The sequence below is a fragment of the Eschrichtius robustus genome, chromosome 19 (genome assembly GCF_028021215.1).
Source record: "Eschrichtius robustus isolate mEscRob2 chromosome 19, mEscRob2.pri, whole genome shotgun sequence".
In the NCBI taxonomy this organism is placed as follows: domain Eukaryota; kingdom Metazoa; phylum Chordata; class Mammalia; order Artiodactyla; family Eschrichtiidae; genus Eschrichtius; species Eschrichtius robustus.
The window spans coordinates 27,943,940-27,968,812 of NC_090842.1; the positions used below are offsets into that span (position 1 = coordinate 27,943,940).

General features: G+C 55.0%; 2 protein-coding genes across 3 annotated transcripts; one reads left to right on the top strand and one right to left on the bottom strand.

The window, feature by feature from the left end:
- The first annotated feature begins 456 nt into the window (after nucleotides 1–456).
- Nucleotides 457–6,656, top strand: ZNF319 (zinc finger protein 319). 2 transcript variants are annotated; one of them, XM_068529136.1, is made up of 2 exons: nucleotides 457–716; nucleotides 2,748–6,656. In XM_068529136.1, exon 2 carries the CDS (start codon nucleotides 2,999–3,001, stop codon nucleotides 4,754–4,756), a length of 1,758 nt encoding a protein of 585 aa, XP_068385237.1. In that variant the 5' UTR covers nucleotides 457–716; nucleotides 2,748–2,998; the 3' UTR covers nucleotides 4,757–6,656. The 2 variants fall into 2 exon arrangements, with proteins under 2 accessions (XP_068385237.1, XP_068385238.1); XM_068529137.1 differs by lacking the exon at nucleotides 457–716 and adding an exon at nucleotides 746–1,019.
- A 6,929-nt stretch (nucleotides 6,657–13,585) lies between these two features.
- On the bottom strand, nucleotides 13,586–20,851 carry SPMIP8 (sperm microtubule inner protein 8). Its single transcript, XM_068528809.1, is given in 9 exon segments — nucleotides 13,586–13,616; nucleotides 14,741–14,773; nucleotides 15,126–15,190; nucleotides 15,406–15,467; nucleotides 15,896–16,070; nucleotides 16,291–16,352; nucleotides 19,701–19,957; nucleotides 20,714–20,748; nucleotides 20,750–20,851. Coding segments are annotated over 9 exon segments (822 nt in total).
- Nucleotides 20,852–24,873: the final 4,022 nt, after the last annotated feature.

The window sequence follows — 24,873 nt, forward strand, 5'->3', positions numbered from 1 at the left end:
CCTTGCCCTCGCCGTCTGGACGGGGTCAGAGGTCCCGGGGCCTCTTACTCAAGCCGGCCCAAAGTCCGAGCTCCGGGGTCCCCTCCGCTAAGAGCGAGCTGAACAGTCAGAGGCGGGTCAGTTCCAGAAGTTCAGAGAGTCTAGGAGGCCCCTCCTCTCAGGTTCAGGGGTCGGACCAGGGGCCGGGTCCCGGGAGCCCCCTCCCTTAAGGCCGAGGAGGGTGGTCAGAAACAGCGCTCTCCCTGGGTCAGCTGAGGCGTGCCGGCCGGGCGACTGGAGAGCTGGCCCGGCGCGCCCGGCTGTCCGACCCGGCCCGGCCGCGGGGTCCCCGGCAGGGGGCGGCCTCGCTCCGCGCCGCCCGCTCCTCCCGCTGCCGCCGCCACCCGGGCTGCCGCTCCTCCCCCCGGCCCCGCCTCCCTGGCCCCCGCGCCGCCCGCCTGTCCGCCGGTCTCTGCAAGGCCATCGGTCCGTCCGCCCGCCCTCCCAGCGCTCCTCCGCCCCGGCCCCGCTATCCCGGCCGCGCACGTCGCTTCCTCGGTTCCGGCCGCCGCTAGCCCGTTCCCGCCCCCGAGCCGGACGCCGCCGCTACGCGAGGCCGGGGATTGGCAGAGCGCGTAGGCCGCGCTGCCGCGGATGGAGTCGGAATAAAGGGGCGGCTGAGAGAGCAGCCGGTCGCCACTCGCCCTGCGCTTGACCCCGCGGGCGGCCTGGAGCAGGTGAGCGGCTGGGCGCCCGGGGCCGCGGCTGGGCGCCACTCCCGCGCCCGCCGCACCCCTTCCCCAGCCGGCCCGGCCGCCCCTCCACTCCCTCCAGCCCGACCCGGCGGCCTCCTGAGCTCCTGGGCGGCCCAGGCCGACCTCGACGCGCAGCTGTCTCCCGGGCCAAGCCTGCAGCCCTGGGGCCTTTCTCGGGCCCAATCGCCCGCGGGGCCGGCCCTCGGGCCGCAGCGGCCTGTCCATTCCCGGCGAGGGCTGACAGGAGGCAGCCCAGCTGGGCCGGCGGGCAGTGCCGGCAGGGAGGTGATCGGCTTTCATTCGGTTTCCCAGGGAAGAGGAAGGGCTGGGGTGGGGCGCAGGTGGGGGCCTCCGCTTGCTTCCCTCACCCTAGTCTCTCATCCTCTTTCCTGAGTGATCAGAGAGGCCTCTGGCCGCACCTTCCTGGAGGGGGGCCAGGGTGGGCAGCTGAGCTGGGGGCCTGGGACCGTGGACCCTGTGTCTGGCAGCCATTCATGCCGGGAAAAAAAAAAAAAAACAGTTGGGTTGGCGCAGCCTGACCTAGACCTCGCTCAGAGTAGTTCTGCTTCCCTCTTTCCTGGGGAGGCTTCCGTACCTGCTCACTCATGCAACCTGCTGCCTCCACCCAGAGCAGCGGCTTCTTTACTTCTTCCCTTCCCAGAAATATTCTGAGGTTGACAGCTTTTAGCCTGACTCTTATGTTTCTTTGGCAGAACAGTTAGAGGCCATGCTGGCCTGTAAAGGCATCCCTTCCTTCTCTTTTCATCGGGAGAAAACTTGAAACTTTTCAATGTTAGAGGCAGAAGAGCTGGGAACCTGAAAGTGGGTTGCATCTGATTCTAAAAGTTGTTCCCTCTCGCTGTCATTACCTTATGCTGCCACAAAGTGGTGAGTTAGAGATTTGCCTGAGCTGGGTGGTCTTTACCTTCCATTGATTATCCAAAATGTTACAGACTTGGAGCAAGGGAACAGGGTTCTCTCTGGAAAGGTGATAGGGACGAACACTCTGTGGTTAGCATGCTACTTCCCACATTGCAGGGGCAAACTCGAAATTGCTTACATTTTCCTACAGGCCTTGACACTGTCAGATGAAGAGGATTTAGGACTTGTTTTGGTGCTCTGGGAGATGACTAGACTAGGGAACTTCTGCTATGTGGACATCTAGGCTGCGTGGGTCTGTGGACCCGTCATCTAACCCCCATCATGCACTGGCTCAGGTCCCTGCAAAGCCATCCCACTTATGTGAAGAGAGAACAGGCACATGGTCAGGGGGGAGGGCCTGGGGGGTAGTTGAGAGGGGTATGGGCCAGCCCCTGATGGGAGAAGGTTTCTGAGATGGTCCTCGGTTTCATGCAGTTGTTTTAGATATTGACTGACTGAGGCCGTTTGCTGTGGGGCCCTCAGGTCTGGGAGGCCTGGCCTCTTAGACCCACAGTCTGTTCTTATGAGCAGTTGTGTCCTGGGTTGAGATTCAGCAACAGGAGAGAAGCTGGCAGGCCTACGGGGAGGCCTCAACCAGAGCCTTTCTGCTTTTATCTATCTTATGTACTGGGCTTCCAAGTAAGAAGTGTTTTGCAAAAAAAAAAGTTATGTTACTAAAATTCTTGTTTTGGATGCCAGGGCCCTATCTGGTCACCTCCTTCTTTCTTTGGAGCAAGAGCAGAACTTGTGACTTCTTTGTATTGTGGACAGATCACTCCAGACTGTCACCCGTGAGACAGCTAATTGAAGAGGGTTGACAGTAAGCTGGGAGGTTGGGATGCCTGGCCCAGGGATGGGGAACTGAAGGTGGGTTGGGCATGGAGACAGCCACCGTCCCCTTTGCTGGAGGAGCTGAGCCGCCAGCAGACTTCTTTGGTAGCATGTGAAGGGAGCAGATCTCCCAGCCCTGAGCCCCTCTCGCTTCCCTGATGTGGTTTATGTCAATGTGGCGAGTGCAGGCAGATCAGGGAGAGGCCCCGGGAACAGCTGCATGTCCCTGCCTCAAGCTCATGATTTCTTTCTTCTCTACAGAACCAATCATCAGGGAAGGCAGAGCTTCCCTGCCATTGCTGGCACCCTGCCTCGAAGACCCCCGTCCTGTAGGCAGAGCCTTGTAGTCTGTCTTGGTTAATGACTTGGGCCGCCTGACTAGCCCCTCTCTGTGCCTTGTCTGAGGTCCTCATCCATACCTGATCCTGGGCAGCTTCTCTCTCTGGTGTGGGTCACCTTAAGCAGGGAAACTGAAGCCATTACTCTCCAAACCCTGTTTCATCTTCCCAAGCATGTCGGAAAGCTGGCAGCAGCCGCCGCAGACGCAGCCGCAGCAGCCGCAGCCGCCGCAGCCTCAACACCACGCAGAACCACCGCCGGCCCTGGCCGAGCACACACTGACCCCAGGCACAGCTGAGAACCCCCTGGGCTGTGCCGTCTATGGCATCCTTCTGCAGCCTGACCCGGGCCTGCAGCCCCCGCAGCACGCGCCCCTGCAGCCAGCAGGCGAGCCGGGCCCCAAGTGCGGCGTGTGCGGTCACGACCTGGCGCACCTGTCCAGCCCGCATGAGCACCAGTGCCTGGCGGGCCACGACCGCTCGTTCCAGTGCACGCAGTGTCTCAAGATCTTCCACCAGGCTACCGACCTGCTGGAGCACCAGTGCGTGCAGGCGGAACAGAAGCCTTTTGTCTGTGGCGTCTGCAAGATGGGCTTCTCGCTGCTCACGTCGCTGGCGCAGCACCACAGCGCGCACAGCGGCACTGGGGGCCTCGTGAAATGTTCCATCTGCGAGAAGACATACAAGCCCGCCGAGGCGGCTGAGCCCGCGGCCACTGCCGCCCCTTCGCTGCCCCCTGCACCCCCTCCGCCCGCCGTAGCCCCTGCAGAACAGGCCGACAAGCCCTACAGCTGCCCCATCTGCCAGAAGCCCTTCAAGCACCTGTCGGAGCTCTCGCGACACGAGCGCATCCACACGGGCGAGAAGCCCTACAAGTGCACGCTGTGTGACAAGAGCTTCAGCCAGTCTTCCCACCTGGTGCACCACAAGCGCACGCACAGCTCGGAGCGGCCGTACAAGTGCGCGGTTTGCGAGAAGACCTTCAAGCACCGCTCGCACCTGGTGCGCCACATGTACGCGCACTCGGGCGAGCACCACCTGTTCCGCTGCAACGTGTGCGAGCTGCACTTCAAGGAGTCATCCGAGCTGCTGCAGCACCCGTGCACGCCCAGCGGGGAGCGGCCCTTCCGCTGCGGCGAGTGCCAGAAGGCCTTCAAGCGGCCATCGGACCTGCGGCAGCACGAGCGCACGCACAGCGCCGAGCGGCCCTTCAAGTGCGACCTGTGCCCCATGGGCTTCAAGCAGCAGTACGCGCTGATGCGGCACCGGCGCACGCACAAGACCGAGGAGCCCTTCAAGTGCGGCCTGTGCGAGAAGGGCTTCGGGCAACCCAGCCACCTGCTTTACCACCAGCACGTGCACACCCTCGAGACCCTCTTCAAGTGCCCCGTGTGCCAGAAGGGCTTCGACCAGTCGGCCGAGCTGCTGCGGCACAAGTGCCTGCCGGGCGCGGCCGAGCGGCCCTTCAAGTGCCCGGTGTGCAACAAGGCCTACAAGCGGGCGTCGGCTCTGCAGAAGCACCAGCTGGCCCACTGCTCGGCCGCCGAGAAGCCTCTGCGCTGCACCCTGTGTGAGCGCCGCTTCTTCTCGTCCTCCGAGTTCGTGCAGCACCGCTGCGACCCGGCCCGCGAGAAGCCGCTCAAGTGCCCGGACTGCGAGAAGCGCTTCAAGTACGCCTCCGACCTGCAGCGGCACCGGAGGGTGCACACGGGCGAGAAACCCTACAAGTGCCCCAACTGCGACAAGGCCTTCAAGCAGCGTGAGCACCTCAACAAGCACCAGGGCGTGCACGCCCGGGAGCAGCAGTTCAAGTGCGTGTGGTGCGGCGAGCGCTTCCTGGACGTGGCCCTGCTGCAGGAGCACAGCGCGCAGCACAGCGCCGCCGCAGCTGCGGCCGAGGGCGCCTACCAGGTAGCCGCCTGCCTGCCCTGAGTCCCCGCCGCGGCCCCCACCAGGCCCGGCCCGGCCTCCTCGCACCCATCCCTGCACCGGCTCGGTGTTCTGAGGGAGGCCCTGGGCGTGAGGACAGAAGGGCACTGGGCAGGTGGAGGGTGTGGGTGCCTGGCACTCCCGGTACAGGCCTGGGTGGGGGCGGGGGCGGCAGATTGCTGTGGCTGGTCCTGACCCCACAGACCTCTTTCCCATTACAGGATTCGCTCTCTTGAGAGACCTCAGCCTCCCTTGTCTCTGGGGGCCTGGAACCAGGCTGGAAGTCCAATGGCCTCTCTCCACCCCAACGAGGGGGTGGTGCTAGCCCAACCTTCCCAGACCTTTCAGCCTAATTAGAAATCGGATAGGTTAGGAAAGAGGAGGGTCACGGTAGCGCCTGGGAGAAGGGCTGGACTCCAGAGGTAGGCTGGGTGTAGGGCATCCCCCTTCAGGTTGCTGTTTGAGGGAGAAGGCCAGCTCCGTGATGTAGTCCTGGAACCAGGAGGGCAAACTGTGAGCCACCGGCCTCTCTGTCAGCTTCAGCCGGGGGCGATGCATCCTCCAGGTTTCTGGCAGGCGAGACATACAGGGGTGCTGCACACCTGTGGGCTCAGTCTGCTTGGAGGACAATTGGCCCAGCCAGAGGGAGGAGGCAGAGAAGTTCTCCTGTGACTCACTCAGCCAGGGACAGTGCTGTCCGCAGGGAAAGGAGGAAAGGCAGCCTTTGCACCCAGGGCTAATCCCACTGTTTTGGAAGTGCCCCTCCCACCTTTGTGGCATTGTTCCAAGCACTGGTGGGGAATGCGCTCTCAGCCCGACAGAACTACTGATGTGAAAGAGGGGACTGTTAGATCACCTGGTGCCTGGGAGGAAGCAGGGCTAAGCCCGTGATCTTCCCAGTGGATGGGAACAAGTGTCACCCCTTTGAATTGTGTGAACCAAAGCCTCAAGGGCGTGGCCCTAATCAGCTCGCCCCAGCCCTGCTTCAGGGCCAAGACCATGCCTGGGTACCCAGGGTAGGGGAGGTGAAAGGACCATGGGAACGCCTCTGACCCCACAGTGCCCTCCCAGCCCATGGGCACCCTCCCCCATCAGTCTGGCTGCTTGCCTGTACTCCAGGGGTCTTGCTCTACCAAGATGCTCTAGACAACATCCAGCTACTTCCAAGGCCAGAGTGTTCTCCTTCAGGTCCTCCTAGGGTCCCCCTAGGTCTCTGGCTGCCCACTGGGCTCATGGAGCTGAGGGTGTCCAGGATAAGGAGTGGGCAGGGGAAGAGGGTTGTTAAGGAAACCGGTAGGTAGATGGAGTCGATTGGTATTGCTTGATGGCTGGGACTCTTCTCGGGAAGGCCAGAAGACCTTTACTATCAAAATGATTCTTTTGAACCCAGCTCTGCCCCACCCTCTCCCAGACCCCTTCCCTGGGTCTTAAAAGGAGACTTTAATCAGTGCCCACCCCAAGATCCCAGAGGAGCAGGGAGACCCGTCTTGTCCCACTCTCACCTTCAGAAGTCTGAAAAGCCCTCATCCCCCTCTTCTGCCTAGGTTCCTTTCCTGTGCCCGCAGAGAGGGGCTGGTCCTTCCCCTCGGTGCTGGCTTTAGTCACAATGCCTCAAAAGACATGGAACCCAGGCTGAAAACAGTCCCAACTGCTAATGTTTTTCTTTCATTTTGCTTTCTAAAAGCAGTTGTTATACTGTTCATAACATTGTATAGTTTAATTTCATGTCATTTTGGATCTTATATAAAAATGTGAGAATTTGGATTTTTAAAAAGAATGATTCCATTTTAGATAGCCCTTTTGATGTTAATATATAGTGAGTCCAATGTATGCTTTAGAAGTAAAGACATTGACCTTCACAGACCAAAGCACAGTTTGTTCTGGTCATTCTTTAGAGGGGAATGTTGGGTCGTGGAGAGGGAGTGAGGTGTGCAGGCCAGGGTGGCAGGCTTGGGATTGGGACATAAGGCTGGGTTCGAATGTTTTGAACATTCTGGTTGTGTGACTTTGGGCAAGTCACTTAACTTCTTTGGGACTCAGTTACCTCATCTATAAAATGGGGAGGTTAACCCTTGCCTTGCTTGGTTCTTGTGAGAGTTAAGTGGAGTCGCATATGGCGGCCCTGGTGGGGAAGCTGTGACGATGCTGACGGTACCAACTGCAGGACACTTGGGATCCTTGGGCTGTGACCTCTTGACATCCTTGGGGTTTAACTGCAGCCCCTGTAAAGGGAGCTGATCTGTGAGGGACCGGCAGCTCATGGATGGTCAGAAGCTGGGCACTGGGCCTGGTAAGCAGGAGAGCTTGCTTAGCCCCAGTGGAAAATCAGGGTCTGCCTGGAGCAGCCTACAGGCGCCGCCCCCGAGGATCACATGCTCTCACCCCACTCCTGCTCACCCTGTCGCACGGTGATCCATCTGCATGTCCAACCCAGCCGCCTCCATCTCAGCCTTCCTGCACCCCTCTTCTGTCCCCTATCCTGTCCCCCAGTGGGCCAACTGCAACTCAAGCTCCTCCTGTTTCTCAAAGGCAAGGGTGGAGGTGGGGAGAGGAAGGTAGAAGCAACTCCCCCCAGGTCTGAGAGCCAGTGGAGGGTGGTCAGGAGGGACCCCTGCCCTGAAGGTAGGGGTGGAGGTGAGGGTAGAAAGAGGACAAGGAGCTACCCACGCCGCAGGGAGCTCAAAACTGGCTGCAGAAGTCTTAGTGGAGAGGCCAGGGGGGACCCCGGATGTGACCAGGACCCCATGGTCCTCTTACTCCCTCTGCGTGTGGCCACAGGAGGACTCTGCCCTTGAGAAGCCGTGTGCAAGCGTCCACCTCTCAGCGAGGACGCCCAGGGCCCCTTGTCCCTGTGCCCGGCTTGAATCCTGGCTTCCTTTCTAGTTCAGTGACCTTAGGCAAAACCCACCCACCTCGCAGAGACTCCTGGAAAGCACTGGCATGTGTTGGGTGCCTTATAGCTTCAGGTTGCTCTTCCTGAACAGGTGGTGTTCTGCGTGTGCCAGGGGCCAGAGGAGCCCTGGATGGGCTCACATGGAGGGTGCAATGACTTTTTCTTCCTTTGTCCCCACCTTGCCTCCCCTCACAAAGCAGTGGGGCTCCCACCTGGACCAAAACCAGGGCCGTGAATGGAGCCCTGGCCTGGGGGCCTGCGTGTTCAGGCTCAGGTCTTAGACCTTTGATAAGTGATCCCAGGCAGGCTCTGTTCCTCTTGGGGCCTTGATTCCATCTGAAGCAGAGTTCTTGACCTCTGATCTCTAAGGGTCCTTAGAGACCTGTCGCTCTGATTCTGGGAAGGTAACCGGATCAACCCGTGGCCCCTATTCCCCTTCCTGCCTCTCTCGGCCTCCAGTCTGCTCCCCACCTGTCTCATTCTGGTCTCTCTTGATTGTAAGTGACAGAAACAGCACAAACTGGCTTAAGCAGCTACACACTGTACCCGGCCACACACACAGGTACCTCTCCCACCTACCTGCCCAGGAACCCCACTGCTTCCTGTGTCCCATAGCTGATGTGAGGCTCCATCTCTTAGAGCATGGAATTTTCATGGGGGAACTTCAGGTGCTATGGCTGGGGTACAAACTAGCACTATCATCTTTAATCTCCGGGTAGTCATCCCCTTTGCCCCAGCCACTGACAGGATGGGAAGAGGGTGGTACCTTGGGGTGAGGGGTGACATGTGGATGAGGGCCAGAGGAGCGAGAGCGAGAGGCTGACATAAATTCACACTCTGGACTTAATAATTTCCCCTTCCTGGGGAAAGAGGCACTGCTGGGTGGGGTGGGGGTCCCTTCTCCTGGGTCCTTGAAGTCATTGCCAGGGCAAGCTGGGCCACCAAAGACAACTTTCCTAGGGAACCCATCATCTTGACGGCTCTGTCAGACTCCCACTGTGTGGCTGGCTCTGTGCTCGGCCCCCCAGGGGGGCAGTGGGAGAGGACCCTGCTCTCCAGGGGTGGAGCCTGCGCTCGTGAACCACCGTGGCAGTGCTGTGCTGTCGTAGTTAAGAGCACCACAGTCAGGCCTGGCTGGAGTCCTGCCTCTGCCACTCATCAGCACCAAAGCTTTGGGAAGGTTTTTGGATCTCTCTGGGCCTCATTTTCCTCATCTGTGAAATGGAGCCATTAATGCTCTCTTCTGGGCTTAGGGTGAGGGTCCCGTGAAATGACCTGTGTGGAGTGTTTGCCACGTAGTGGCCACTCAGGAAAGCAGAGCACTGGGAGGTCAGAGGCAGAAGGGAGCGAGCCTAGCTCGCCTACCTGAGCGTCAGGGCTCTCCCACGCCCACCCTGCTACACAAGACCTTTCCCATCCACCAGCTGGTCTGAGCCTCATACCACCTCCATGAGATGGGCAGGGCAGACCTGAGGATGTGTTTCGTGCTGATCCTTGAGAAGTCCAGGGGCTTCCCAAAGCCGTACGCTTAGTGATGAGAGAGGCCTGGCGTTGTGGGGTCTGGCTAGGTGGGGGGATAGGCGGCGGGGTGGGACCGCCTGGGCTCTGAACCCACAGACCTCCAGCTGCAGCCACTGAAGCCTGGGGCTCTGGCTCCAACCCACTCTTTGCGGGCCAGGAAGCCAGGAACAATGGCCGGGACTGGTGCTGGCACCAGGGCTGGCCATGGGAGCAGGAAAGCTCTTCACCAGCAGGCAGAGGGGGCAGCCAGCCCTCTGGCCTACTCTCAGCTCCTTGAGGGACTGGAGCCTCCGTTTTCTGTCCTGCCATCTGTGCAGAGGCAGCTCCATGGAGAGCCTCCACCTGACTTCCCAGTCCCCAACCTCATCCCTCCTCCAGAGCAGGCCCCAGACAGGACCATGGACTGCTCAGGCCTTGGAAATTTGCCCAAGGCCTCTGCGCCTGGGCCAGGCTCGCCTGTGATAAGCTCCGCATCCCATCCTCAAGACGGTGCTTTCTTTGTTCCTTGAAGGTCATGCCTCCAGGAAAAGCCTTGGCCGCTATTGATTTTTGCAGATTCTGGCAGGAATGCCCAGTCCTCCTTCAGGGCCCTGAAAAGGAGGTTGAGGGGAGGGGCGGAGGTGGGCTGGGGCCCGTGGGGTCTCCCTCCTCACTATGCGTGTGTGTCCATCCCCACTCTGGGTCTGCATTCCTGCTTTTGTTCATCCATAAGCATCACTGAGCACCGGCTGTTTGCCAGACACTGAGCTGGCGCGGCAGGGCATGAAGGTAGAACTTCAGATGAGAGAGTTTTGAGGTTTTCATGTATCAAAAGGTAGGGTCAAAAATGTCAAAGCTGCTGGTACTTAGTACAAAATATTACCTGTGAGAGTCCTCCCCAGCCCTCACCCCGTTCTCCCTGAGCTAGGACCCTTACTCCATCCCTGATCCTCCCCGTTGCCAGCCCCAGGGTGAGGGTATGTGTTTTGCATGTTGCTTTGTAATAAACACAACTATTACTTTGTAGTAGTTGTTTCATTTAGTCCACGTCCGTGTGTTGGTTCTGGGAGGCCCCAGGCCCCATTCCTGAGTCCCAGATCCTGTTAGAGAGATAAGAGGGGCCGGCGAGTGCAGTATTTCCCAAGAGCCTACTGTGGGCCAGAGGCTATGAGTTAGTCTCCCTGAAACAGCTACGGTTCCTGTCCTCATAGTCTTGGGGAAGAACTGGGGAGAAGGGAGGATTTGAGAGAGGCCTGCCTGGAAGAAAGGGTGAGGTTTGGATAGGAAGAGATGGGGAAAGCATTTCAGGTGGGAGGAAGGCGTTGACTAAAGGTTAGGAGGCAGACAGGAGCCTGGGTGTTTGGAACAGCAAGGAGACTGGTGATGCTGTCGGGGGTAGGGGTAGCACATGGAGACCCAGGGCCTGGGTACTGGATTGGGATCAGGCCAGAAAGGCCTGGAGGTGAGGCCATGGGGGCTGGGCTGTCCCCAAGGCAATGGCCACAGGGAGGATTTCTACTGTGATCTATCTATGAGGAGCAAAGAGCCCCCTGAGGCTGAGGGAACTTCCAGGCGGGGAGACAGTGGCCCAGGCTGGGTGGCTTCTCTCCATCTCTTGGGATTTTCAACCTGCAGATCCTGCCACTGCCAGTAACTCCAAGAGAACTTTCTGGTGGAACATCTTCTCCTCTCTCTACGCTCAGGTCGAATGTCCCCACTGGTTTCCCCCCGACTCTTGGCGTGCATCTCTCTCATAGCAGGAAGGCAGTAGAGTATGGTGGCCACAGACTCAGGGGGTCAGGCAGGCTGGCTTCAATTCCCAGCTCTGCCAACCACCAGCTGTGTGACCATGGACCAGTCACTTAGCCTTTCTGAATTCATTTCATCATCTGTAAAATGGGTCTAAAACTGCCCACCTCCTGGGCACTGCAAAGTGCTTAATATTGATACATTGCCTTGCACGTAAAAAATAGCAAGTGCATACTAAATCAGACTTGTTAATGCGCATCTACTCTGTATTTCCTTTATTCTTGGGCACATATTTTTATATCTACGAAATTAGGATTCCATGTACAACTGGTGAGGAAGGACCTAATCAAATTCCTAGGCTTGAGGAACATGGTCTAGGTGTGCTCACATTCTCACCTTCTGCTTTCAGGTTTGAATCAGCTGGGTTTACCTCTCTCCTACTGGACTAGAAGTACCTCTAAGGCAGGCAAGTCTTCTGATCTGTGTCCCAGCACCCAGCATGGGGTCTGGCAAGGCCTTGAATGTCTGCTGGGCCAAATTCCCAGAGGGACTTGTCCAGTCATTCAGTGTCAAGGAAACAGGGCCACGAGAAGACACACAGGCACTTGATTCCCTCTGGTATCTCAGCACGCTCTCTGGAGCTCCCTGACTGCCCCCAGTCTCACACAGGCCAGGACTCCAGCATCTCTGCTATGAGCCTCGGGCAAATCTATTTCTCTCTGAGCTGTCATGTTGGAGGGGACACTCAGGGCTGAAGAATGTGGCTCTCATACCTCAGGGGCCTTCGCCAATGGCTTCCCAAGGTTCAATCCAGGTGGACTGCCCCTGGGCTTGGAGGAAAGTGCTTCTTCCTGCATGAAATGGCAGGAAGCTGGATACCTCCTTGACAGGCCCCCAAGGAGGAAAGGGCTCTGATCTACTTACCACTTCCCATCCCCTCCTCCCCATGCTCCTGTCTCCTGCCCTGTTGTCAGCAGAGCTCCATACTTCAGGACAGAGGACAGACTCCCTCCCTCACCTCGGTATAAGGGTGATGATCTCCAACACCACCCCCAAAAGAAATTAAAATCAGCCTCGAATTTGTAAGGCAGGCTCTGTCTGCATATCAGACAACAAAACAACTCATTTCCTTGTTTATTACCCAAGGTTGAACAAAAGACCCCCATTCTGGGAAATAACTTATTCTACGAATATTGAGCACAAACTGTATGTGAGTACTGTGACAAGTGCTGGGACTGACTTCGAGTCCTGGGTTCTGGTTTTGGCTGGAGCCTTTCCCTGATCTGGGCCTCAGTTTTCCCATCTGTGAAATAGAGTAGCTTTGGTTCTGCTCACTCTCCTGGGTACTTATGGAGCATGAGGCCTGGAGGAGATGATGTGTTCTAAACAGTATAACACAGGGTCCAGAGGTGAGGGGCTGGTATTATTGTTTTAAACTCCTTCCACCTGAGACCAGGCTTGCATCCACTAGGTGCTCAGTAAATATTAGTGGAAGGGGATGAGGAGGATGTAAGTCAGGGTTTCCTAACCTTTGTGGGCACTGACTCTCCTGAGAATCAGATGAAAACAAGGAGACTTTCCATGGAAAATGCACATGTGGGTGGACCCATGGTTTTGGACATGATTTCAGAAGGTTCATGGATCCCTGAGGCCTCAGATCCTAGCACCAGAAGTCCTGTTCAAACAGTTCTTGAGCTTGGCGGCTATTTACCCTGATCTGGGTCTGTCCTTGCAGACTGGCCACAGGTGGGATGGTATTTGGAAGGTCCTGGAGCTAAGTGCTGATGCTGGCTGCTCTAACACCCAGCCACGCCGAGACACTCTTCTTTAGCCCAAAACTTTGAGCAGGGTTATTCTGGACCTGGCCCAGGAGCCCCACGGCTGTCCCTAGCACATCAGGCCTCCTTTCTGTAGGTTGGTAGGCAGATGAGGGCTAGTCCTGAAGCTATGTGGATAGAGCAGATAACTTTTTGCTTACATGGTATGTTCATTGGCGGTGCTTTGGGGAGAGGAAACTTTCTTCTCTGAGTGGGCTTGGGCACCTCATCTTACTTCCACACTCAGCTGCTTCACAGGGAGTAGAGACCATAGGCCAACCCTCCAGGGCCTGATTCCACTTCTTCAGGGGAACCCTGGGCCCAGGGAGGCCCCCAGCACACGCTGGGATGGCAAGGGCTTCTGAGAGAGGGGTCTAAAATCCCTTTTGAGCCCCCTCTTTTCTCTTTAGGGCTCAAGTTCAGAGTCTGAGGTGGAAGGGGCTTGGTTGTAGGCTTATGAGCAGGGGAACGGGGGCACAAAGAAAACCTAATTCTCAGGCAGGCCTGCCTCTGTACCTCATCCCTGGCTGGGCCCTGGGGCCTAGACCCTGATTCTCTACCTGGGGTCACCAGACATCTTTCCCAACTCCCCCCACCGCCACCAGTCCTCCAGGAGTTGGCAGGAGGCAGGTAAGGGTAAGACATCCTGAGGTCCTGAGGTCCTGATCCTCCCCCAGCCCCTGCACCACACACACACACACACACACACACACACACACACGGGTGTGGTGCCTGCTTATGGAGCATAAGGTTTATTTCCAGTCAGGCTAAACTCTTAGGGAGATGGGTGCTGCCGCCATACACCCTCTGTCCTGCTGGGGAACCTGAGGTGGCATGGTTCGGCAGCCTGGGGATCGGCCTCCTTTTCACAGATTAACGCCAGGGTGTCAGGTAGTTAACACGACTGTGGAAAGAAACAGGTGAGGTGGGGGCCTCTAGGATGTCCTGGGGAAAAATCAGGCTGTCCTTCTCTAGGCCTTCCCCACCAAACCCACCTTCCTGCCCTCAAGGCTCTGAAAACACAGCTTCTGTCCTGTCTCTCTATGGCTCAAGAGCCTTCAATGGCTCCCTATTTCCTTTAATATATTTTTGGCTGGTCTGTTTGACTTTCAAGCCCCACTTCCGGTTTGCCTCATCTTTATCTCCCGTGAGCTTTACTCACTTTTCAGTCATTTAGTGAGCCTACTCTGGCAGGCATTATATGGTAGTAAAAAAAAAAAGCTTTCCCTTGTGTGTGCACAGGGCGGGTGAGAGAAGGCAAACTTTCATCAATAATTATAATGCAATAGCCTGTGTGCTCTAAGATGGAGAGGGATGCACATACGGAGACCAACTGGAGGGGGGTTTGAGCTGGAGGGGAAAGGCAGAAGGTCAGAGAAGACTTCAAGGAGGATGGGACATCTGGGCTGGGTTTTAAAGTGTAAGGAGGAGTTTTCCAGGCAGAGGTAGAAAGATCATCTAGGTGCTGAAACAGCACAAGCAAAGATATGGAGTGCTTGGTTGCTTGGTTTGGGTTGCACCCAGGAGTCTGGTACTGCTAAAGTGTAGGGAATGGGGCTGGAGAGGTGGGAGATGGCCAAATTATGAAGGTGCTTGAATATCTTGCATTCTTCTCCTGGGAGCACTTGTCCCAGCCCTTACCACTTCACCTGCTTCCTGGAAGGCAGATTCTTGGCTCCTTCCATTATATTTCTTATATGTCTGTTTACTCTTCCAGTCCCTGCTCTTCTCCTAGGTAACCCCGCCCCCCCAATCCCCCTAACCCCGGTCTTTGCCTTTTGGTCTCCTCTGGGCCAAATCGAGAGGGAAAGGCACTCTACTGCCTCCACCTCCCAGTGGGCTGCACTTTTGCCTGGCGAAGATCTCTCCAGGGGGAAGACCTTCGCGCCCCACTGACATCATCCGGGAGGGTACCAATCCTCTGGCGCCTCCTTCATGAGGGCCCGCCCGCTGCCCGACTGGGGGGCGTGGCCAAATGTGGGGCGGGGGCGGGGTCATTCCCCCCCACCACTGCAGTTGGAGCCCTACCTGTAGATAGAGCCGAAGCGTCGGAAAGCATTCCTGCAAAAGAGAGAGGAGGGTGAGGCCGAGGTGAGGAAGGGTGACCCTCTCCGGGAACAAACACGTCAGCAGGCGCCATCCCACCAAGATTACACTGCACCTTCGCCCCACCTTAACTCCTCCACTCTGAAAGGTGGAGTTGCTAGGGACTGGATGACAGCATGCTCCATTTGGTAGGAATTAACCATTTAGTCGTTTTAAAATTGCAATTTTCTTGTGGTGTTTCGGAGCCAATCAATTCTTCCTAGGTCTCACATTTTCAAGGGCCACTAGGTATGCGGTGGTGAAAGCAGCCAAGACCCCACTCTCCTTCCGCCAGGTATGGGGTCCCGGGGTCTGTGGGGTCACTTACAGGGAGTCGAAAGGCAGGGGTTTCTGTCCATAGCGATCCAGGCTGGGATTCTGGTTAAGACAGAACTGGGGCGGGCCAGAGGAATTGGGGGGGGTGTCCACTGAGTAGAGGGGACACGGACTCCCCCGCCGAGGCCCCGCACAGCACTCTCTGCCGGGGATATTGGCCCTGGGCACTGGGAGACCTTACTCTCGGTCTCTTCTCCCCCTCCCCGACCCCCGTGTTAGCCGCTTCTCTCCCACCCCCGCCCCGCCAGGGACGGAGCAGCGCGCCTACCTACCCGCCAGTTCTGGGTCACCTGCGGCTTCAAGTACCGCACCGCGTAGCCGCTGAAACTCTCGACTGCGGAGAGAGCGCCCATCTCTGGCCCCCCGCCAGCCCAGAGCAAGCCCCGCCCCTACTCTTAACTGAGCCCCGCCCCTAGATCAAGCCACGCCCACGCCTGCTCCTAGAACCAGGCCCCCCTCCGGACTAAGCTCCGGCAGTCCCAGAACCAACCCTGCCCTCCACCTCCGCCCCACTGGCTCCCACTGGCTCGGGCCTGGCCCCGCCCCCTCCCCAGGACAAGCCCTGTCTCCGTGAACCTCAATCTGTCTGGGTCCAGCCCGCTCTGAGTGCCCCAGCTGCTCCTATCTCCTAGACCTGTCTTTGTCAGAGCCCACCCCCGAAGCCCCCCCGCCCGCGGTCAGCGCTCGGGGTCCCGGCTCCAGGGACCCAGCGGCCCAGTTGTCTCTCCCACAGTAAGGCATCCTCCCCGCCGGTAGACTGACCCTTCCTGCTCGGGCAGGGCAGCTTGAATTCGCCGGCAGAGGACACGAAGCGGGACCAGTCCTTGATGGCGCGCGTGAAGTTGGGCCAGTCGACCCTGTTGATGCCCGGTGCGATGGGCTCCAGCTTTCCCTCGCGGCACCTATTTCGGAGCCTCTGGCCGGTCGCCGTGATGTCCTGCCAGGATGAAGGGAGTCAGGGCGCGGGGGGCACTTGAACCATCTGACCCAGGGGGCTCTGAAGCCCCTGAAGGAGATGCAAAGGGGCTAGGGTCCCAAGCTGGTAGCTGAGGAAGTGCACGGAGTAGAGCCCAGCACTCGAGGTGCTTGGGGCTAGGTGCACGCGGGACCTTCAGGTCCCCAGAGCAAACCCAGGGCCAGGGGCAAAGGACGCTCACCAAGCACTGCAGGCGTTTGTTGGGGACACCGAGGAGTGTGAAGTAGGCATTGTCAAAGTCATCTGAAGGAGAAAGAGAAAGGGAGGAGTCCACCAGTGGTCACAGGCCCACACAGGAGAGGTTTGGTCCACACTGCTTTAAAAGGTTTTTGAAATACTTGACAACTTTAAAAAAATCTAAGATCAAGTGGATTCTTACTTAACACACCCCATTCAACAGAACAAACTCCAAATAGATAAAAAATTTCAATGTAAAATAATGAAACCATAGACGTACTAGAAGAAAACATGGATAAATTTCTTTATAACCTTGGGGTGGGGGAGGCCTTACCAACTCTAATTCAAAATCAGGTAGCCTAAAGAAAATGTTGATAACTTGGACTACATAGAAATAAACTTCTGCATGGCAACATAAGGAAACACAAGGAAAGTCAAAAGACAAATGGGAAAAGAATATTTCCACTTATTTTGTAGATGAGGTGAAATTTCCGTAATATTGAAAGAATTCCTATAAATCAAGACAAAATAAAATAAAATAAAACAAAATAGAAGAAAAAGAGAAAAAAAGAAAAATGGGTCAACAGTCTGCATAGGTAGTTCACACACAAACACAAGAAATGCAAATGGTCCCTAAACTATGAAAAGACACTCAGCTTCATTCATAATAAGATACATGCATATTCAAACTACACTGATACCAATTTTTCATATCAGATTGGAAACAATCCAAAAATGAGTGCAGTTATCAGAAACAGGGCCATTGCCATATATTGCCAGCAGGGGTTATAAATTGATTTGAGCCTATGGAAAGAAATTGGCATTATCTATCAGAATTATAAATACACATACCTTTTGACCCTATAGTCCCACTTCTGGGAATTTATCCTACTTTACAGTTGCACATCTGGGAAATGATGTGGGTAGAAAGTTTACCCATTTCAGCATAGTTTGTAATAGAAAATGATTGGAAATAACTCAAGTGTCTGTCATTAAATGACTGGTTAAATAAACTATGATACATCCTCACTATGCCTTGATTAAAAATCAGTAGAGGAAGTTCTTGATTCAAAACCTTCCAAGGTGCAGAAGAGTATATGCCTTTATATGGCTTTAAAGCCTAAAATTGAGACGATTGGAGGCAGAGAAGAATATACATTCAGGTCATCACCTAACCAAGTCATCAAACTTAGCATCATGCATAGTGGGATAATGACATTATGTGCCTCCTGCTGAGCCATCATGGCAAATATGGCATCCAACACCTGTGAAAGCTTCTACAATCAAGCTTCTACACCTATCTTCTAGTTTACAGAAAATAGACTATCAAGGTAAACAGCACCATAAGGAAACAATCACTCAAATTCACAATGTAGGACTCGTCTACAATAAAACTGTTTTGGACTCTTTAAAAAGTCAATATTATGAGGGAAAAATGGAAAGTGGGTAGACTGTTTTAGACTAAGACACAAGAGACATGACAACAAATTACAAGGCACAATCCTAGATTGAACCCTGGTTCCAAAATTTTTTTGACAGCTATAAAGGACATCTTTGGGGATAATTGGGGACGTTTTAATACGGACTGAATATTAGCTGTTAGGGAATTATTTTTAACTTTCCTAGACGTGATAATGGTATTGAGGTTGTTTCTATCATTGGGAACTGCTTGCTAAAGTGTGTGTGTGTGTGTGTGTGTGTGTGTGTGTGTGTGTATGTTTGTGAGAGAGAGAGAGAGAATGAAAACAATATGTCAAAACATTAATTGAAGCAGGTGGAAGGTAATGAATGTTCATAGTATTAGTCTTTCAACCTTCCTCTATGTTTGAATATGTTCCTAACAAAAAAAGTTGGGGAGGAAAATAATAGGTTTGTATTTACAGTAGCAAACAATGGAAGGATTCAGCAGGAGCTCAGAGTGGTTACCTGTAAGTGGGGATGGCAGGGGGAGGAGTGAGAATTTTTAAAATGTACACTGTTACAGCATTTTGAATTTTGAAACTGTGACTCCATTGCTTTTATTAAAAACATACTTGCAATACTCAAGAGCTCTCCCTAAAAATCTAGATCCCTGGCCTCTCCTGGAAGCCAGGAAATTGGTAGAACTGTGCTGACCTTTCCCACACAGTATCAGCAGGACCCCATAGCTGCTCCCCTTCGGAGGGGGGTGGTGTGGGGACTCCACCTCACCTTTCACCCCTTCCCCCCACTGCGTTCCCACCCACTTCCCTTATTTGTGTTTCCCATCGTGGCCCTGTAGGGGTCTCTGTGGGACCTCTGGAGATCTCCCTATAGTCTCTGACATCCTCACTCCACCTGTCACCTGGGTCTGAACCTGGGTATCACCCTGGACTCCTCACTCTTGCCCCTCTACCCACACTGGTACCAAATCGTGTTACTTTATCTCCTAAATACCTTCCAAATCCCTCCCCTGTGGCCAGACACTATCACTACTTCCTGAAGACTGTGGTCCCTCCCAGTGTCCTAATCACTCACCCTCCCCCCCATCATCCACTTCTAGTCTCTCTGGGTCACCCACTCCCCACGGCCCCAATGATCGGACCTCTTTCCTTCTTAAAGTCTTCAGAGGTTCTTATCTACCTCCCCAGGAAGTCCAGACCCCTGAGCTTAGCCCTCCCTGAGCTGTGTCCTCATCCCCAGCCACAGCTCCTGCTGCCCCCGCACTCCTTATCCTCCCACCCAACCACACCCCTCAAGTTCACCAACACCTCATGCAGCTTTTCCCCTCCAGGCCTCTGCATGTGCTGTCCCCGCTAGCTGGAGCGCCTTTGTTCCAGGCACAGTGTCAGGCACAAAGCAGGCAATGAATAAATGTGCTGGAATGAATGAGTGTGGGTGTCTGTGTAGCACCCCTATCTCCATACCCAAGCTTCTCAATCGATGAAGAGTTCTTCCTTAGCCCCGTGTGGCCCTTTACCCCAAAGGCTCCCATGTCCACCTCTCTTTCATGACAGGTGTCTTTCTCTTCCTTTTTCAAAGGGAGAGATGATTGGGCAGAAGTTGTTATTATTGCTATTATTATTCCTCCTCCTCCTGCAACTGCTGACCTCTGCACAGTTCCCTCTCCATTAATAATAATAACAACATTATTGTTGAGCACATATTATGTGCCAGGCACTACTCCAAGTGCTCTTCATGCCTTATCTCATTTTAATCTCAAAATAGCCCTGACAGGCCGGCACTGTTAGCACTGTTAGCGTCTGCATTTTACTGATAAGGAAACAGAGGCTCAGACCTGGAGGATACCCAGGCAGGGAGGAGCAGAGCGGGGACGACTCCCTTTAACCCTTTCACCTGCCACTCATGGTTTCTCCCTCCGAGATCTCTCTCCTCCAAACCACCCACGCCTTCCCCGAAGGCCCAGAGGGGCCGGTGGTGGCCAGGTGGCCTGACCTTTGCGGCAGTAGGTGGTGGTCTGGCAGTGCTCGTCGGAAAGGCAGGCCCTGACGGAGTCCGTGTCCATGCGGCACAGGCTGGGCAGGGCTGGGTGGTAAAGCTGCTGCTTCATGCCGGCCAGCTTGTTGCGCCGCCGCGCCACGGGCAGCAGGACGGCCGGGGGTGCGTACACGTGGGTGGAGCCGTCCTCCCAGGGCACCAGGTTGATGATGCGGGCCATGGCTGGGGGGGCAGAGACACCCCAACCAGACACCCTTCTGTGTGGGAACACAACCTTGGCCAGTGCCGGTTTGTCTACTCGTCCAACAGGTACTGACCACCTACTGTGTGCCAGGAGCTATGGTGGGGTCAGGGACGCTCAAATACACACACACACAGAGGATGTGCTAAGGGCCCTGGCAGAGGGCAGTACAGGGGGTGTGTGTCTGGGGAGGCTGAGGCATTCAGCGAATGGTCTAAAAGAGATGCCATTTGTGTCTGTTCTTCAATAATGAGCAGGAAGCGGCAGCAGCAGCAAGTGGATTCACAATTGAGCTCAGTCTGCCTCTGGGTAATTAATTATGGACTTCTGGCCTTAGCTAAGGTATCTGGCATTTACTCAACATTCTACAGGGAGACATAGAAAGGTTTTAAATAAGGGGAGAGACGTGATAGACATGAACTAGAAAAAATATGGCTGGTTCCCCAGTGCTTCGTTTTAAAAAGTGGATATTCCCAGAGCCTTTGAGTCATTTAAACTTTAGTGAGAATTTGTTGAGTCCCGTTGCTTTCTTCCTGACTCCAGTTGGAGGTGAGAGATGGAGGTGGGCGGTAGGGAGGTGGGCAGGAGGAGAGAGGACCTTGGGCCATGGAGGAGCACGGAGAGGGCATGGCGACCAGATGGGGAAGCCGCCTCGAAGGCTGGGCCTTCGTGGGGAAGGGACAGGGAAGTAGGGAAGTGAGGGTAGAGGGGAGGGAGGACTCCCTGCTCCTGATCCACCACAGTGGTACCTCACCTGCAGGCCACGGGCCCCAGGTGCACAGGCTTATGGGGATTTTCTGCTCTTCCGACTGCTCAATGGGGAAAAGAGGCAGGGAGATGGGCCGAGCCCCAGTGCCTTATGAGGCAGTAGGAGAATAAAGGGACATTCTGCGGAGACAATGCCCATTGCAGCCTGATTGTGAGGGCACCGTCTCCTCGGCAACCATGACAACCGGAGGCTCCGAGGAGAAGAGCCTGCTGCCAGGGGTCCTTGCCCTGGCCCCCTCTTTCAGCCTTCCTGAAGGATGCTGTCTCCCAGGCCTCACACAGGCTGGGCATGTTGGGGAAATCAGACAAGGAGCTGGGTCTCCCTGGGGGTGGCCATGCCAGGGCTGGCCAGGGCTGGCCAGGGCTGGCCAGGGCTGGCCAGGGCAGGCTGTGTGACCCTAGACTACTTACTGTCTCTATCTGGGCCTCAAATCTCCCATCTGTGTTAGGCAAGGGCCCCGGGCCCTGCCAGGAGGAGTGTCTGTGAGCTGGCAGGGCTCACGGACACTTACTCCCCTCCTTACAAGCCTCAGGGAAGAGGGCACTGCCCTGCCTGCCAGTCCTTGAGTCTCCAGAGGTGGAGATTAGTGGCTGCCAGGATCCAGGGTCAGCATAAGGGGATCAGGGAGAGTGGTGGCCTCAGCAGGACAGGGATTAGCAGGTGATACTCCCCCTGCAGGCCTGCAGCCTCCCTCCCGCCTTCCCAAAAAAGCGAAGTCATGAGGTCCTAAGCCCAGCACCCTGAAGCCCTGGGGCCTGACCACCACCAAGGTCAGAACCACTGGGGGAGTTCCCTGGCGGTCCAGTGATTAGGACTAAGCGCTTTCACTGCCGCGGTCCTGGGTTCAATCCCTGGTCAGGGGACTGAGATCCCACAAGGCTTGCATCGAGACCAAAAAAAAAAAAAAAGAAGCACTGGAGGTGGACCCTGCCCCCCCATCCCCGTGAGGAAACCCTGGGGAGACTCTTAACTTATTTGCATATCTTGGCACGTGCTTTTGCATACACCTGCCCAAGTGCTGAGCCTGAGGGCCCTGGCACCCCTACTGTGAGGTTCAAGTAGGATTTGGCTCCCTAGTTGCTCCTCCTCCAGTGCTCCATCCAGCCTCAGAGCAGCATCCCCAAGTCCCACCCCTTAAAGGAAACTTTCCCTGGACTTCATTCACCACCCCATCGTAATTTTTTTTTTTAACTCTTTTAAAGTTAAAAATATAACAAAATCCAGAAAGTGCATAAATACATAATGTAACTCATAATTTATAAAGTGAGACCCTGTGTAACTACCAGTCAGGTCAAGACATGGGTACTACTTTGCAAAGCAGTGTAGCAGTTTCTTAAATAGTGAAACATAAATTTACCATATGACCCAGCAATTCTACCCCTAGGAATCTTCCCAAGAGAAATTAAGATATATGTCCACACAAAGACTTGCATACAGATGTTCATAGCAGCATTATTTATAATAGCCAAAAGGTGGAAACAACTTAAGTGTCCATTGACTAGCGGATAGGTAAACAGACTCTAATATATCTATGCCATGGAAACAGACTGTATGCCATGGAATACTCTTGGGAATTAAAAAAGAAATGAATTATGGATACGTGCTACAATGCAGATGATCATCAAAACATTATGCTAAATGAAAGAAACCAGACACAGAAACACTCCACATATTATATGCTCCATTTATATAGAATGTCTAGAAAAGGCACATGTTTAGAGACAGAAAGCAGATTAGTGGTTGCCTGGGGCTGGCGGGGGGAATGCGGAGTGATTCTAACCGGCATGAGGGATCTTACTGGGCTGATGGAAATGTTCTAAAACTAGATGTTGCATAGCTCAGTAAATTTACTAAAAATCATTGAGTTGTACCCTTAAAACTGGTGAATTTTACGGCATACAAATTATACGACAATAACATTGTTTTAAAAAATTGATGTCAGCTAAAGAAAGCAAGTTAGGGCCCCGCCAGCCCCTAGAAGCTTCCGCATACCCCTTCCCAGTCCCACCTCCTGCAAGAGGTAACCACTCTCCTGGCCGAGTAGTATAACCACTGCTTTTCTTTATAATTTTACTACCTATGTTTGCATAGACAAGACAGGCTAATTGTGCCCTATTTGAGCTTTGTATGCATGGGCCATTGGGGTCCTTTGAGTCTGGCTTCTTTCCCTCCGTATATATGCACACGAGAGTCATCCAACTGGGGTGTAGCTGAGGTTCCTTCATTTGCCTCACCGTAGAGCTCGTTACTCTTCAGCCAGGCCCACCTGACTCTGCCCACTGGCCGGGCTCAAGGCCCCCAGGTTGCCGAGCCTTGGGGCACAGGTCAGCCTCCGCTCACACGGTGGTCCCATGTGGCCAGTCCTCCCCCAACACACTCAGCCGTCTTGGCTGCAGCAAACCCGGCTTCCTGGCTCTTCCCCTACCCCACCAGCAGCTCTTTCAGTCTCCTTTCCTAGCTCCTCCTTCTTTTCCCAACTTCGAAACGTGCCGGTGTGCTCCAGGCACCATCTCTGGCCCTTCTCTTCTTTACTTTTGATTCAATCAGTCCTGTGGCTTTAAGCATCATCTACAAGCTGAGCTGATGCCTCCAAAATTTCCATCTCCAGTCGTCCACCTCTCCCAGACTCCAGACACCCCCCGCCCCCCAAAACACACCTCTCAACACCTGCTGCACATTTCCACTCAGATGTCTCTCAGACAACGAAGTAGAGCTCGTGATTTCCCCCCAAAACTCTTCCACACCACAGCCCCAGGCTCCCTCTTTTCAGTAAATGGCACCACCTGCCAGTTGCCTAAGCTGAGCACCCTCAACACCTCCCTTTTCCCTCCCCTCCCCTTTTCTCTCTCCCGCCACCTGCTGGGTCCAAGCCTCGTCATCTCTGCACTGGCTTCTGTCGAGCTAGAGGCAAGGGAGAGCATCACCAATGATGCTGGCCGTCACTTGCACACCCAGGGAGAGCAGTAGAGCTCACTGTGCTCTCTGGCTGGAGGTGCCATGGGGAGGAGCGCTGATCCCCAGCAGCCTGGCGTATTGACAGAGCACGGCAGAAAGAACATTCTCTCACACCAGTTGCCTTGGGGGTGGGTGCATATCAGAGGTTCTGCACAGGAAGGAGAGGACAGGGGTCGTCCAGTCACAAACCGGTTTGTTCCACCGCTACCTCCTGACTAGTGCCTTGCTTCCACACCTGCCCACTACAAAACAGCTGCACAGATGGCGTCCGGCCCCTGTTCTAAACCATCATGGGCTTCCACGGGCCATCAGCTAAAACCCAATCTTCCGACCGTGACTTACAGACCCTACCTGATCTGTCCTGGACCTCATCTCCCACCACTCTCCCTTACACCCACTAAGCCCCTGGCGCCCTCTCTGTTCCTCAGGTGCATCTAAGCTCATTCCAGCCTCAGGACCTTTATTCACCCTTGCCTGGAACACCATTCACTCAGATCTTATGTCTCAGCTCAAATATGTCCCTCTTCATAGAGGCACCTATGCCCACTCCCACTCCCCACCACCTCACACATGTCTGCCCTGTGTGTTTCTTTCATGGTACTCAACATATCTGCAATATTTTTAAGGTCATCGTTAATCTTTTTTACTTCTGAATCTTCCATTGGAATGTAAGGTCCGTGAGGGCAGGTCCTATTTCTGTCTTTCTCAATGTGCCAAGGCTGGCAAGCTGCCTGGCACGTAGGCAAGGTCGAGAAATGTTGTAGGTGATCAAGTCAAGTTCCCTGCCCCTTTGCTAAACAGCCCACTGCCCTGCCCCCCACCAGGTCCTGTCACCTCACTGACCCCTTTGTGCTGGGCCTCTGTCCCTCTCCTCCTCTCCCCTGAGATCGCCATCCCCCTCTAGGGTTCGACCTCAGTTCAGGAGGCCGGCTTGGATGCAGTCATCTATCCGTCCTTGGATCCTCCCTAAAGGCCCAGCCCTTCTGGTGGATCCCAAGGCAGTGGGTGCTGAGGCCCTGCCCAAGCTGCAGAAGATTCTGAGACAGAGGGACTCTGCTTGAGTCCCTGCATTGGGGCTGGAGAGCTGGAATGTGCCTCCTGCCACTGCTGACTGAGAGTTGACAGGCCCCTGCTACCTTGAGGAGTCTCCCAGAATCACGTGGGGACTCCAAGCTCTTATCCTCCCACCAGCCGCTCTGTGGGTT